This window comes from Physella acuta, unplaced genomic scaffold (assembly GCF_028476545.2).
Source record: "Physella acuta isolate Inbredline_101_S28 unplaced genomic scaffold, ASM2847654v3 ptg001422l, whole genome shotgun sequence".
NCBI classification, from domain to species: Eukaryota; Metazoa; Mollusca; class Gastropoda; family Physidae; genus Physella; species Physella acuta.
Window position 1 is genome coordinate 158529 of NW_026732937.1, and position 16283 is coordinate 174811.

The following is a 16283-nucleotide window of genomic DNA, read 5'->3' on the forward strand; positions in this document are numbered from 1 at the left end:
TCAACCTAGCGCCCGTTGTATCTTTCCTCAACGGGCCATTTTTCTCGTTTACTATAATACCATGTTTTTTGGTGCGCACCTCTATGGCATTAAAAAATATAAATAATGAAAACAAATGCATAAAAACGTTTTAATAAGAAGCTTTTTTTATATAATAATGCCCTTAAAAGGAGAAAATAAAATATTTTCTTTAAAATATTATAAAACACTACTATTTAAAAAACTATAAAGAAAAACGTTGGTTCCTATTAGTTAAGGTATCCAATAGTTAATATTGTGACGAACGCTTTTCTTTATAGTCACTTAAATATTAGAGTATTATTAGACATTTGAAGAAAAGCATTGCAGTGTCAAGTTCATTTAGAACAAATGACTAAAAAGTGAAAAATATAAAAAAATAAAAACATTTAAATGTAATAAAAGAGGAAAATAAAAGACAACAATGGTTAATTTAATAAGACATTTAGTCGCTAAAATATGTAAGATATCAAAAACCAAACAATTGTTTTTATTTAAAGAAAGCAAGTTAGTCACATTTTCTCATTTCAAGTGCATTCAAAAGCTGTTATTATGAAGAATTCGTTATTTATTTTGAGGATCCAATTGGTGGGGGAGGTGGGAAGGGGTTTACACATCTCTCCACCAGCTACGCAAAAACAATTCTTATTTTTTTTACCTAAGGTAATTAAAAAGGTAATTACAAGTTCTTTATTTCTGGGTGGTTTAACATACACAAGTGACATTATAAGGTAAGTCAATGGTGAGAATGCGGAAATCATTACAGATATATATATATATATATATATATATATATATATATATATATATATATATATATATATATATATATATATATTGTTATCTAAATCTTACTATATATAGTATATATATATATATATATATATATATATATATATATATATATATATATATATATATATATATATATATATATATATGTACGTATATATATATATATATATATATATATATATATACATATATTAATATATTTTTATATATAAGCTTACAGATATTTTTTTGAAAGGGTTAACAGATAACAATGACAGTAGTAAATTTTAGCAAGATGGCGCCCGTCACATATTCGATTTTGCCACGTACACAAATAACATACTTTCATTTGTGAAGCTAGTGACATATTGAGTAGCCCTACTATTTAAATTATATTCAATAATCAACAAATACTTACATTATTTCTTTTAATTTAGTTTGTTGTACATTGTTTATGCTCTAAAGCTGTTAACTTAAGATTGGCGTTTAGGCTACATGTCCAACATAATAACTGAATTCTAGGAAGTATAAAGTAATTCCTGGAATTCCCGAAACAGGTGTGTCTATTTAACTAAAAACCATCCACTTAAGCTCAAACACGGTTTATTTAAGTGCTTGTTATCAACACGAATTCATGTTTTTAAAAAACTTAAATTAACTTTTGTTAAGAACAAAAATTGGTTAAGAAAAAAATAACATATATATATATATATATATATATATATATATATATATATATATATATATATATGCGTGTGTGTGTGTGTGTACGTGTACATTTACGTGTACGTGTACGTGTACGTATACGTGTACGTGTACGTGTACGTGTACGTGTACGTGTACGTGTACGTGTACGTGTACGTGTACGTGTACGTGTACGTGTACGTGTACGTGTACGTGTACGTGTACGTGTACGTGTACGTGTACGTGTACGTGTACGTGTACGTGTACGTGTACGTGTACGTGTACGTGTACGTGTACGTGTACGTGTACGTGTCCATTGTATTTGTTTGTCCATATATTTTTTTTCCATGACATCATTCGACCTGAGATCATTTATCCGCAGATATTTTGTCTGGGGTATTGTGTCTCAGATTATTTGTCCAGTTTGATGTCGTTGCTAGTGTTGTCGGGTGTGTGATGTTGTGGTTTATATTATTAGGTTGTGATGTTGTGGTTCATGTTGTTAGGTGGTTGTTGTTGGGTGTGTGATGTTGTGGTTCATATTATTAGGTGTGTGATATTGTGGTTCATGTTGTTAGGTTGGTGTTGTTAGGTGTGTGATGTTGTGGTTCATATTATTAGGTGTGTGATGTTGTGGTTCATGTTGTTAGGTTGGTGTTGTTGGGTGTGTTGTGTTGTGGTTCATGTTATTAGGTGTGTGATGTTGATGGGTGTGTGATGTAATGGTTCGTGTGTTTGACTGTGTGATGTTGCAATGCATGTTGTTGTGTGTGTGATGTAGTTGTTCAAGATGTTGGGTGTTAAATTTGAACATAATTTACTACGTTGTATAATACGTTACAGCAAAAATAATTTATTAAATATAGAATTTTGTAACTAAATATTAATCTAATTTTTGATCAATGATAACAAAATTAGTCATAATGATAGTTTAAACACTAACTGTTCAAAATAATAATTATAAATATAAATAAACATATTCTATTAAACATTTAGACTAAGAAGGTTTAAGTATAATAATGACAATGGAAATAATGATTACTTAACAGGAAGACATTTTTATAATAATACTACAAATAATAATAACTAACATGTTTGTTGTATCTTTTGAACGTTGGTTATATCTGTGTTCGCCTAGGCACCTCCATTAATACTTATAAATATAGGCCCTATATGGCTTAAGTGATAGAAAAATGATTAAATTGACTGAGAGCTCATTTAAAGATGATTTCAAAAGCATTTAGTTTAGTCCTTCCAAATCTTAATTTATTTTGTGCTAGAAGTAGCTCTAACAAATAATTGTCTTAGCATCTTGTTTTTTAGAATTATCTATTTATAACACTTCGTTAACCAGTTTGTGACCAACAGGCCAGTAGTAGAGTAAAGGTCTAGGACAGGGTAAAGTCTCGTACTGTACTGGGTCAAAACAAAGAGGTATTTTAGACCAGTCTTCTACGGGTAATCTTGATATTGGTTCTTGAAACATCAACGTTCGCTGTAATCTTGGTGGGAGTTTGGTCTGTTTTAGTTTTTCTTCTCTCATAAGTCCAAACCCAAGTAAGGTGGAGACTTCAATAAAAGCTAGTTTGACCAGCGGCCAGGGTTCCTTTACTGCCGATATTAATTCTGCTTTAAATGTTGACGAAGAATTTCTAAAATAGAAAGGGAGATTTTCTTTATTCCTACGAAGCAAATGTAAGTCAAACTTGACTAACATACCGATGGCGAATATGTATCTAACAAATTCTAAATTGTTTTCGAAAATTGAATAATAAAAATGAGATTTTTGACATCTTTTGATTGCCTGATTTAAAAAGCAACCATGTAAGAGAAAAAAACTGAAACATTCATTGGAAACAGTCAGGATTATGAAATCGTATTTCATATTCTCTTTTTTCGTATTTTGTTTTCATAGATTTGACTAAATGTATGTACTAGTAATCAACAACCGTGTATGTTCCTAGTTCTAATAGTTCCGAAATATAATGTTCTTTTTTTTTTTTTTTTAATAAAACATGAAGAACAACAGATTTGTTTTCTTTATCTAGTTTGTTTTTTAATAAAACATGAAGAACAACAGATTTGTTTTCTTTATCTAGTTTGTTTAGATCAACATTAGATCTTTTGAGTGAAGGTAAAATTTCAAAACGATCGTTGAGGACGGCGATCATACAGGCAGTCTGGCCATGTGTGTTACTTGCATTAACATCAGCCCCAACAGAGAGAAGGTACCTGACAGCCTCAACATTACCACCACGACACGCCATCATTAACGGCGTCTCACCTTTTACGTTCTGGACATTAACATCCGCTTTGTGGGCTACAAACAGCCACAAAAAAACCCTGCTTGCAAATCTCAACAGCTAAGTGTAAGCAAGTGTTGCCTTCATCATCAGTAGCTGAAACATTTGCTCCATTTCTCAAAAATGACTGGGTTAAATGCTTGATTTTGTTTTCCCATACTTTTATTTTATCATAATAAGACAAGGTTCTCGAAGGTGTACTAACAATATAATCATTTATATGACTTGCAAGTTTCATACATATCATTAGTGCCGGTGTATTGTTTTTATCGCGTAGATTCGGATTAGCTCCAATTTCTAGTATAGCAATAGCCATTTCAATATTTCCATACCCAAGAGCAACCATTAGCTCCGAGTCTTTGCCTTTGTCAACAACAGCGCCATGCTGAATCAACAACTTTACAAGCTCCGTGTCGTTATACAAAACAGCAACAAATAAAGGCGAGCATAGAGAATCACATATCAAGTTTACATCAGCTCCACATTCAAGCAAATATTTGGTTAACTCTTTATGTTTGTAAAATACTAAAATAAACAATGTGGAATTTCCAACATGGTCTATTGTATCTACTTTTGCACCAAAACGGCGTAATCGTTTCACGATCTCCAAATTTCCCAAAGCAGCTGCGATGTACAAGGATGTTCTGCCATATTCATCTACTAATTTAAAAAATTAACCGGGAGTGATCTCCCCTAAACTTTCTCGAATATTCTTATATAAAATAACAGGGGATGGAAACTCGGGCTATAGACATGATTTTTAATCCATTTTAAATACTTAAAGTTTTAAAAATAGAATAAAATCTCGTAGACAAATTAATTGCACACCAAGTGAACGCAAATAAAAAAAGCGCATAATAGTGCGCAATATTATTAGTACTTTTAAAATTTACATTAGTTTTTTGAGAAATCGGAAGTAGCGTAAATTACTACTTCCAGTCAACGGAAATTAGTCAAAATTTAACAGAAGGTAGAGAATTAGATCTTTTACTTACATGTGAAATTTCATTTATCTATCTGAAATAGTACTCAAGTTATAGGCTTTTAAAAAATTCAAAGTAGGAAAAGTACCACTTCCGGTTATCGGAAATCGCTCAAAAGTTGATACGGATCTACGATTTTGATAAAATACTTATATATGAAATTTCATCAACCTAGCTGTAACGGTACTCAAGTTATCGTGTTTACACACGGACAGACACACACACAGACACACACACACACAGACATACGGACAAGATTGCAAAATTATGTTTTTCCGTATCAGTGAGGTGTAAAACGTCGAGATTTGTAAAAATCTCGATTTTTTTTTTTGCACGATTACAATACTTTCTCTATACTACGTATATACGAGAAAGTAAAAACTCCAGCTTCTAATAATAACTTCACTATATGGTTGCTGCTATTTCTTCGACATGTTGATGTAGCTAAATATATTGGTGTACTTTTACTTTTAGAAGTTTTATTTTTTAAATTTTCTAGTATTTCTTTTAAACGTTTAAAAACTTTACAGATACAAATTGCATTGCATTCTACTTGGCAGTTAGATGCGATGTTAACATCAGCTCCAGCTTGTATCAAATTGGCTAACATCTGTACGTTACGGCTCATCACTGCATGAGCAAAGGCTGTTGTCTGTTGGAGGTCAACACAGTTGACCTCAGGCTTAAGGTCAAGTAGAAGCTTAAGGACATTCCCGTTATTTGTTTTAGCTGCCCACATCAAGGCTGTCATTCCGTCTTTGTTCACCTTTGAAATATCAGCTCCATGTTCTAACAAAAATTGTGTTGTTTCAAAGTTTACTTCCCTAATAGAATTTATAAACGGTGTTCGGTAATGGGTATCTACACAATTTATATCTGAGCCTGCATCTTCAAATAATTTCTATAAAGTGTAATTCTGAAGACAGTACAACATTTAGCTTACTAAATAATTATTATAAAGATACATACACATATGTTAAATTGATAATAATATCAATAAAAAATTAATTAAGAATAATAAAAATAGCATAATTTATATACATGTGAGAATTTTTTTTATGGTAAAATTTGTAGAGCAACATTATGAATATAAACAGTAAACTTTATGCATTATATTTGATTTTAAATTGGCGTTTGATAGCCTAGGCAGGAGGAACCTCTGGAATATCTTACAATGTCACGGTTAACAGTACGCCTGCAGGAAGAAAATGAAACAGGAATGTCCAAGGTAAATGTGGAGGAGCACTGAAGAAAAACAATTTTCTTTAAAAGTGGATTATTTTGGGGAACTGCCAAGCAAACTGCCTAGAACCGGTAAGTTTATAAAGAGCTTTATGAGGCGGTCTCTTTGTCTAATGCACAAAAGGGAAAATATGGCGATGATCGAGAAATCATTTTTAAAATAAAAATGAAAATAATAGTAATAAAGTTTTCATTATAATACAAGTATATTTTGTCACTTCAATGTTGGTTATGTTTGTTTATATAAGTAAATGCAGTGAAAAGTATGAATACATATATTTGTAGTTGCTTGTCATAGTGTTAACTACACTATCCATTCATATTCCAAGGTCTATGAAGCAGATAAACTCTACTTCGTCTGCACCATGGGTCTTAGGCATGAACAGGAAATGATTATATTCGTAGTTACTTTGAATTATAATAGAGCAATTTTAAATTTACTACCGTCTTCATTCGTTTCTTATTGAAACGCACTCGAGAAACGAACATTTAACCCTGGACAGCACTGTGTAAGTAGTTTAATTGTTATAATTAATATCATTTGACCGTTAACAGCTAATAACAATAATATCAATAAGGTACATCAGGTTTTTGATACATCAAAAATAAAATCAATAACTATTAAATGAAGGCAATATTAATTATATTTTTTTATTTTTAATAATAAGCCCATTAAAATAAAGTTTGATTATGATGACACTATAACATTTAGTATACCAAATATTAATTATAAAGATACATACACATGTTAATTAGATGATAATAAAATCAATTAAAAATGAATTAAGAATAATAAGAATGACATTATCTATATACATGTTAGAATTGTTTTTTCATGGTACAAAATGTGGAGCAACATTATCAATAGAACAACCCACTTTATGCGTTATATTTGATTTTAAATTGGCGTTTGATAGCCTAGGCAGGAGCAACCTCTGGAATATCTTACAGTGTCATAACAGTACACCTGTAGAAAAATAAATGTTGCTCCTGCCTTTGCTATCAATTAATTTATTGCTTTTCATAAAGAAAAGAGGTGTTTTTCCTTCGTTGTTTTGATCGTTAACGTTAGCGCCATGTTTTATTAAAGCATTAAAAGCATAATCGAAATCGAACTTTACAGCCAAATGTAAGGCTGTATTACCTTGTCCATTACGGGCGTGGATGTTTGCATTGTTTTCAATTAAAAGTGTAATAATACATGGAAGCGTGTCTGAAATCACGTTCCTTAAGCCCCGCATTGCATATCCTTTGAAGATCGTGTGGTGCAAGGCTGTATCATTGTTTTCATCCGACAACATTACATTAGCTCCAACAGAGAGAAGATAACTGACCGCCTCAACATCACCACAATGACGACACGCCATCATTAACGGCGTCTCACCTTTTGCGTTCTGTACATTGACGTCAGCTTTGTGGGCTACAAACAGCTCCAAGACATCTACGCAACAAACCTCAGCCGCTATGTGTAGACAAGTGTTACCTTCATCGTCAGTGGCTGAAATATTGGCGCCATTGTTTAAAAATGATTCAGCTACAAGCTTTATTTCATTTCTCCACAAATTTTTTTTGTCATCGGTTGTTGTTGTTCCTACGGGTTGATCATCGGTTTTTGTTGTCCCTAAAGGTTGATACTCATATGTTGCTTTCAGAACGGGTGTAGCAAATTTGTAACGACCAATATACTGTTTTATGGCTATCGTTAGTGCAGGTGTCTTTTTAATGTCTCTAGTATTAGCATCTGCTCCATTTTCTAATAAAGCAATTGTCACATCAACGTTTCTATGTTCAAGTGCAACCATTAGCTTGGAATACTCGTCCATATCTAAAATCGCGCCATGTTGTATCAACAACTTTACAAGCTCCGTGTCGTTATATAAAACAGCAACAAATAAAGGCGAGCATAGAGAATCACATGTCAAGTTTACGTCAGCTCCACACTCTAGCAAATATTTAGATGCATCTTTGTTTTTAAACATCAAGGCACGAAACAACGGTGAACTTCCGCAATTGTCCACAGCATTTATATTTGCACCAAATCGGCACAAAGATTGCAAAATCTCCAAATAACTCTTAGCAGCTGCGATATGTAAAGGTGTTCTGCCGTGTTCATTACTGCATGAACATTAGCTCCAGAGTTTAACAGCAAATTCACTATTTCATTGCTGCTGTTACTCGATCTCCCAGCTAAATGCAGTGGTGTGTTTTTACTACTTGAACTTTTTTTTTCTAATTTTCGCATTTTGCTCGATTTAAAAAGATTATATTTACCTATAAAAGAATCTTTATGAATATCTACTTGACAATTAGTGGCGATGTTAACATCAGCTCCAGCTTGTATCAACTTGGCTACCATCTGAACGTTACGGCTCATCACCGCATAAGCTAATGCTGTCATCTGTTGTAGGTCAACACAATTAACTTCAGGTTTAAGCTCAATCAAAAGATCAAAGACTTGTTCGTTATATGTTTTAGCTGCCCACGTCAAGGCTGTCATTTCGTCTTTGTCCACATTTGAATAATAAGCTTCATGTTCTTGCAAAAATTGTGTGAGATCGAAGTGACTTTCCGTAGTAGGCACTGTAGGTGCACTGTAATGAAAACACCCTATTAAGTTATTCAAAGAATCTTGTTGATTTTCTTCCCTAATAGAGTTTATGAGAGGCGTTCGTTCATAAGTATCTACACAATTTATATCCGAGCCTGCATTGATAAGAAGCTTCATCATGTCTATATTGGATATCTTACATGCTATGGAGAAAGGTGTCAAACTTTCCTTATTATAGACCTCAACTTTAGCTACAGCGTTCACAAGTAATTTTACTATTTCTAGACTATTTGACATGCAGGCATAATGAAGAGCTGTACTCTGAGAATCGTCTACTTGGTCGATATTTACTTTCTTTTCTAAAAGAAAGTTGACGATCTCCATTTGTTTTGATTGAACAGCTTTTATAAGTAATGTACTGCCGTCTTTATCAACCAAGTTTACTTCCGCACCGGATGATACAAGCAGTTGAACTATTTCTATGTAAGAACAACTAAACTCTTGCATTTTAGCCCCAACCAACAGTGCGTTTATTAACTCAACGCTATCGTTACTACAAGCGACCTGAAGAGCTTTATTTTTTAAGAAATTCACAATATCAAGATCAGAGTATTTTTTAATTAGAATTTTTACAATCGATATCTCCTGCAATTGTACTGCTTGTGTAAGAAGTGCCTCTAAATTTTCAACTATTCCCCTAGGATTGTTTTGAGGTGAAAGAGGTAGCATGTTAATCAGAGCTTCCTTTTGCGTTGCAGCTACACAAGCTAATGATTTTAAATTGAAAGGAACTCCCCCGTCTATTAAATCTTGGAGCAAATCAATACGTCTATTAATAAAAGCCACATAAAAGGCGGTCCCTGGTTGGTCAGAGTCATCTTTAAGATATTGTTTCATTACTTTCTCTCCTTCAGCAATAGCAGCCATGAATTGATAATCCTTTGCCATCTCTAAAGCATCCAATCCTCGATAACAATCAAAGAAACTTCCAGCCCTTATCAGTTCTTTTACACATTCTATGTCGAAATTTTTCATAGCTAATGTTAGTGCTGTGACACGGATGATAGGAACTCCTGTCCAGGGACAGTCAAAACGTAAACGTTTATGTACATTAGGGTCAGCACCCGCTTTTAGTAGCCTTGTTAATGCTAACAAATTCTCGGCTTCAGCAGCTAACATTAGCGCTGTCTGGCCAATCCAATTTGTGCAATTAATTGAAGCAGTGTCCAAGTTTTCAATATTTCCCAATTTAGCAGCTGTAAAAATGTCTTCTGCAGTTACAGTTGTCCCGTAAGACATGTTTGTATGTTTGTGAAAATTTGAAAAAATAAAAAACTTATTTTCTGTGATGTAACCCTGAAATGCAAAAAGAAACAATTAAATAGTTTCGTTAAAGTTTTACAGAAAAAAAATCATCAGTTTTGATAACATTTCACCACGTAATTTTTTCCTGATTTTATACTACTCTTATCTCAAGTTTTTTATGTGGTAAACACGGACATGACTATGGTAGGATTGTTTTTATTGAATATATTTTGGAAATGTATTGTATGTTACCTTATACATTAATCCAATAGTACAGCAACACTTTCTTAAAGAGTCTTTGAAATATATATCTATATCTATATATATATATATATATATATATATATATATATATATATATATATATATATATATATTACATTATTACATGATATGGACTTGCTTTTCTGCGCTAGGTTCTTTTCTTTGTATTTTTAATAAAGATGCACACAAAGTCTGGAATATTTTTGAAAACAAAATAGCCCTCCGCACCGAGAACAACCCATCATAGGTGATTGCTATTCAAGAACCTGCAGCCGAATAGCTCCCTGGTTCATCTAATGTGCCAAAGAGCGAGTTAACCTGTTCGATGAACGTACAACAACCACGCACTTATCCGAGTTTGTGTGTTATCATCATCATCTTTTCCCGTTCGTGGCCAAAACACATGGGACAGATGAAATAGTTTCATGTTTCAGATACCTCGGCATAATAATGGTGTTGCTGGCATTACGCACCGCCGTTTTTTCCCCTAACATTTTGCATTTTTCTGTGTGCGCAAATTTCTGTTTGCGCTTTTTTTCCGTTGCGCTTCTTTCTGGGAACCGATGGTCAGATAGTTAATTGTAAGACAGCTAATGGTAAGGTGATGGTCCGACAGCTCATGGCCAGACAGTTGATACAGAGATAGTTAATGGTTAGATGATAGTCAGACAGTTAATGGTCAGAAATATTCTTGTTGATGTCAATATTTATTATAATTAGTTTGATAACACGCATTAATTATAATTCAGTTACCAATCATAATTATTAAAAAAGTGTATACCTTTATTTTTCAACTCATTACAAACGTTTCAAACCACATCGTTCATTTTCAAAATGTAATTTTTTATATTTCCTATATCCCAATTTTTTATTAATACAAACATAAAAATGTGTGAACTTTCTATTTTTTAACAGCGTGACGTTGAATTTTATATATAATTTTAGAATTTGACTTGACTTGTCATTTTTTTTTACTTTTTTTTTATTCCTATGAGTTTTTAAAAGTAGGTTATTACTTTTATTATATTTTACTTTCATTTAATCATAACTAACCTTGTCAGTCTTGCTTTCCTTGTATTTTAAACTCTTGTTCATTACAATAATAATAATAAAATTACATATCGAGCTAGTGTAATACATAAATTGGAAGAACATTACTTGTTATTGCATGTACAAGCAAAAATATACATTGTAATAAGTCTTGTTTTGTTTTAAAGATAGATTAAATTATTTAGCTATTTCATAATAACTATAATTGGGCTACATCCAAAAATAGTTTAGGTCTAGATTTAAGAGTGTCGTAGAGAAAACATTTGCACGTTAGTCTAATTAAATCGTGGCAATTAAAGTTAAAATTGCTTTTACCTCATACTCGTCATACGTTTCTTGAAGCTTACTGTTTCTTTCATGATTCGTCATTGTTCAAAAATGCCAAGTGAAATTTCAACCACTTCTAACCGATCAATTTATTTGAAACTTGGAACGTAGGTCAAGATTATGCAGCATGCAATCTGAAATCAAATATGTTTAGACGCTTAATTAGTTAAATATGATGTAAGTAATATGTTCGTATAAATTTTAGGCCTACAATTTATAGCTCTATTATATGCATATCACAAGATTTTATTTAACTTGCTTGCTCTGTTGAAACGCTCTAGCGTAATTTCGAGCACTTCTAACTGACAGATTGATTTTAAAGTTGGCACGTCAAATTTGACTTAATTTATTAATTTTCTCCTTTTTGTTGCACTGTTATATCAAAGCTTGTTATTAGATGATTTCTTAGGTAATTTCTTTTTGACTTTAGTGCATAATTATTTTAAGTCATGCAAATCTATAGTATTAAATATGTTAAAGTACTTTAAATACTTATTCATTCTTAAATAATTAAAGAATTGCATTTATTTTATTCTTTTTATTGCAAGTGGAAAATAAAATAATTATAAACTATTTTATAATAAGAAGCATTCAAATGTTACAAATTAACTAAATTTAACAAAAAAACATGCTTTCTTTAATTAAACGTTTTGACTTCAAAATAATTTATAGATTAAATACGCTTCAATTTTTTACTATTAAAGAAAGCAAGTTTGTCTTATTTCAAGTGCATTTAAATATCTTGTTTTTTGTTTATTTTACTCCTTTTTAAGGGTCCATGTGGAGGGGGAGGGGGGGGGGATTCATAACCCCTTACCCTAGCCACGTCAAAGCTAACGTAATAAAAAAATTAAATTAGCCTATTTAATAATTTAATAGTGCTTTCTTACATCTTCAATTCAGAGTGATCAGTGCAAGCAATGCGTCAGACATTTTGTCAATTTCTATTGTGGGTGTTTCTAACCCACTAAACACATCTGAGCTATAGCTATATATATATATATATATATATATATATATATATATATATATATATACAAGTAAGCATTCAGACACATCTTTAACAAGATGACCTGACAGCAAGTACTGCTAGCAAGATGGCGTCCGTCACATTATATATTTTTAGAAGTACACAGATGAACTGCTTCCGTTCAAGTAGCAAGTAACATATTGATAAGCTCTACTATTTAAAATTTTAAAAATACACACACAATTCAACATAAACTTACCTTATGTCTTTTAATACACTTTTGTAAGTTGGTTATGGCTCTTGGTCGATTGGTTTACCACAGACATTTAGGCTACATGTTTAACATCATAGTCCCATTCTAGGAAGTATAAAGTAAAACTTGGAATTTGGAATTTCCATAACAATTATGCCAACATGGCAAACGCATTCCATTTTCAGACAAACAATGCCTATTTAAGTAAGTGTGTGCATTATTTTGTTCAAGCACACGTGTATGCCAATTTAAATATCAAAGAGATACTGCTATTAAAAATAAATATATTATATATATGAACATTTATGAACATTTAAATACATGTTTAACAAGGTGAACTGACAGCAAGTAATGCTAGCAAGTTGGCGTCCGTCACATTATATATTTTTCAAAGTACACAGATGAACTGCTTTCGCTCATGTAGCAAGTAACATAGTGATAAGCTCTTCTATTTAATTTAAAAAAAAATATGAACAAAATTTAAAAATACTTACATTTTTTTCTTGAAATAAACGTTTGTCAATTGGTTATGCACTTGATCGTTTAGTTTAGCTATGGCGTTTAGACTGCCTCTCAAACTTCACAGATCCATTCTAGGAAGTATAAAGTAAAATTTGGAATTTCCGTAACAAGCATGCAAACATGGCGAATTCAGTCCGAGTTCGTAACAACAAGGCTTTTTAAGGAAGTGCACATGTAGGCCTCTTAAAACATCTTAAAGATACTCTTGCTAAGAATAAAACGAATATTATTATACATATATATATATATATATATGTAAATATATATATATATATATATATATATATATATATATATATATATATATATATATATATATATATATATCGTCCCCCTAGTATTATCTTGTTCTATCTCCCAAAATGTAGTTTTGAGAAAAACGCATTTGAAGTTTCATGGGGTCTGATTTCCCTATTACATATATTTTAAACTCATTTATTTTTTGATAAAATGTTAAAGGGCATTAAACAATGAGCATTGATGCTATTTTTATGACTTTATGTAGCAATAGAAGCCCAAAATAATTATTTTTCACTTTTGAGATAGAACAAAATACTATCAACTAGATCAGGGTAAGAAAATTGTATAATGTTCTAAGTAAAATTTCGTTTTTTACAGCCAGTTTCAATAGTGTAATGCACTTTTTTATGAGTAATAATAAACTTTTGAAAGAGTAATATCTTCTTTTTGTAAATCTGACTGTCCTTGGTCATTAATTTTCACTTTTTATCACTTCCATGGCAAAATGTATATATTAGAGTACATTACATGACATGTAATGTTTTTACAGTTCTTTATAAGTGTGTTTGTGCATTAAAATGTAAAGTTTATTCTGTAACTTTGGGTTATATGCATACATTAACATAATTTGATTTAGTCAGTGGCGAGTCTAGTTAGGGTGACACTCGGTGTGGTAACTGAGGGTGTCAACCCTCCACCTTCTTACAATTTTACATTTTTGGTTTTGCGTCACCCCTCTACCCTATAATTTTATTTTAAGATTAACTGGATAAAGAATTATATTGACTGCAAATTTTAGTGTTTTTCACATTGGTGTCGCCCTCTAAATGGCGTCACGTGCGGATCACACCAAGCCCCGAGCATTGTGATACAACTGGAATTAAATTATTAATACAATAAATGCAAAACTCAGAAATTAGCTTTAAAAATAATGTATTAATTTTACACAATATACACAGTTCCTAATGCAAAAACAACCAATCTTGTAATTGAATATTGAGAATATACATAAACACTGTTTCTTTTCTCATAACGATGCTGCGCAACTTGAATACAGGCAGCGCCAATACCCATATCATTACCAGGTCTTTGTTGTTTTCATTGTTCTCTTTCGCACTTCTCTGCGGATAGAAATAAAGATAGACTACATCAGTACAAAGTGCAAAAACAGAAGGACTTATTCCCCCCCCCCCTCTGCTACACTTATACCAAACTGAAAACCAAGAATAAACATATTCATAGTATTAAGACTAACAAATTAATTACTTCACATTTTGATCTGTAACAAAGACATTGTTTTCATCATCCATATATTGGAACACTTTCTCATTATGATTTTGATAATATAAATACAAATAAACCCTACAGATACTATACTGCAAAACAATACAATTAATATAGGTGTATACTACGGCATACATTAACAATATTAGACCTATTATTAATTAAAATATTTTAACAAACAAACTTTGAACTAAATATGTGTAAAATAACACAGTTAAGACAACATATAAAAGATAAATATACTTACGTTTCAGGATCTGGTATTTCAGTCAGTTTATTTGCATGACAACCAAAATCGACTAACAGATGTCCACACGCCGCCATTTTGATCAACGACGCACAAGTCACATGACTTAAACAGCTAATTTCATTGGCAGAATCGGACATAGAACATTATAATTCTAGCGTCTCCAAGGAAAATTTATACAATAATTATATACTGTTAGAACAAAATCATATTATAAAATTGACATAGAACAAGATTATACTGGCCAAATGAATCAACTTGTAGTTAGAACAATGTCAAATTGAAAAGTTTGGTAGAAGTAGATGACTTAGAGTCACGTAGATAAGTGGAGATTGAACATAGTGATTTTCTACATCATAGGGTCGAGTTTTTCGAAAAAATCAAAATTTGTAGTTAGAACAAGATAATACTGAGGGGACGAAATATAGATATATATATATAATTTATATATCGGTATATATAGGTATATATATATAATACATCTATATATTTTTTACATTTATGTACGTGTACATGTAAACGTGCATGTGTATATATATATATATATATATATATATATATATATATATATATATATATATATATATATATATATATATATATATATATAAATAAATAATTATTTACATATATTTAAATAATTATTTACGTGTACGTGTACGTGTACGTGTACGTGTACGTGTACGTGTACGTGTACGTGTACGTGTACGTGTACGTGTACGTGTACGTGTACGTGTACGTGTACGTGTACGTGTACGTGTACGTGTACGTGTACGTGTACGTGTACGTGTACGTGTACGTGTACGTGTACGTGTACGTGTACGTGTACGTGTACGTGTACGTGTACGTGTACGTGTACGTGTACGTGTACGTGTACGTGTACGTGTACGTGTACGTGTACGTGTACGTGTACGTGTACGTGTACGTGTACGTGTACGTGTACGTGTACGTGTACGTGTACGTGTACGTGTACGTGTACGTGTACGTGTACGTACATATATATCTGGAGCCTTCAAAGAAATGAGCAAAAACATTAATATAGATCACGAGGTTCTGCTCTTCTACATTACAGTACGCTGGCTGTCAAACGAAATGTTGTTAATTGTGTTTTTGAATTGAAATCTAAAATCAAATTGTTCTTGGAAGTGTAAAGGAAACAAGACTTTTTGGTATACTTAAAACGACATAGAGTGGTTAGAGAGAGTATCATAGACCTACTTAGCTTATGTGATCGAACATCAAGATAAGCTTAATCTGCAGCTTCAGGGA

General features: G+C 31.8%; 1 protein-coding gene across 1 annotated transcript; it reads right to left on the reverse strand.

Annotated features, from left to right (window-relative positions):
• Nucleotides 1–3777: 3777 nt before the first annotated feature.
• On the reverse strand, nucleotides 3778–9851 carry LOC131927599 (serine/threonine-protein phosphatase 6 regulatory ankyrin repeat subunit A-like). Its single transcript, XM_059283306.1, has 4 exons — nucleotides 8276–9851; nucleotides 7149–8126; nucleotides 5291–5551; nucleotides 3778–4304 (listed from the first exon to the last, which is right to left on the reverse strand). Exons 1-4 carry the CDS (start codon nucleotides 9849–9851, stop codon nucleotides 3778–3780), a joined length of 3342 nt encoding a protein of 1113 aa, XP_059139289.1.
• Between the last annotated feature and the right edge of the window lie 6432 nt (nucleotides 9852–16283).

What these genes read in the sequence shown, in the direction of transcription:
- LOC131927599 (XM_059283306.1), bottom strand. Translation starts at nt 9,851, where the DNA reads ATGTCTTACGGGACAACTGTAACTGCAGAAGACATTTTTACAGCTGCT. An exon ending in TCATAAAGATTCTTTTATAG is followed by an intron (nt 8,127 to 8,275) that starts GTAAATATAATC and finishes GGAGCTAATGTT; the next exon opens with CATGCAGTAATGAACACGGC. An exon ending in CCACGCCCGTAATGGACAAG is followed by an intron (nt 5,552 to 7,148) that starts GTAATACAGCCT and finishes AATTTTTGTTAG; the next exon opens with AACATGGAGCTGATATTTCA.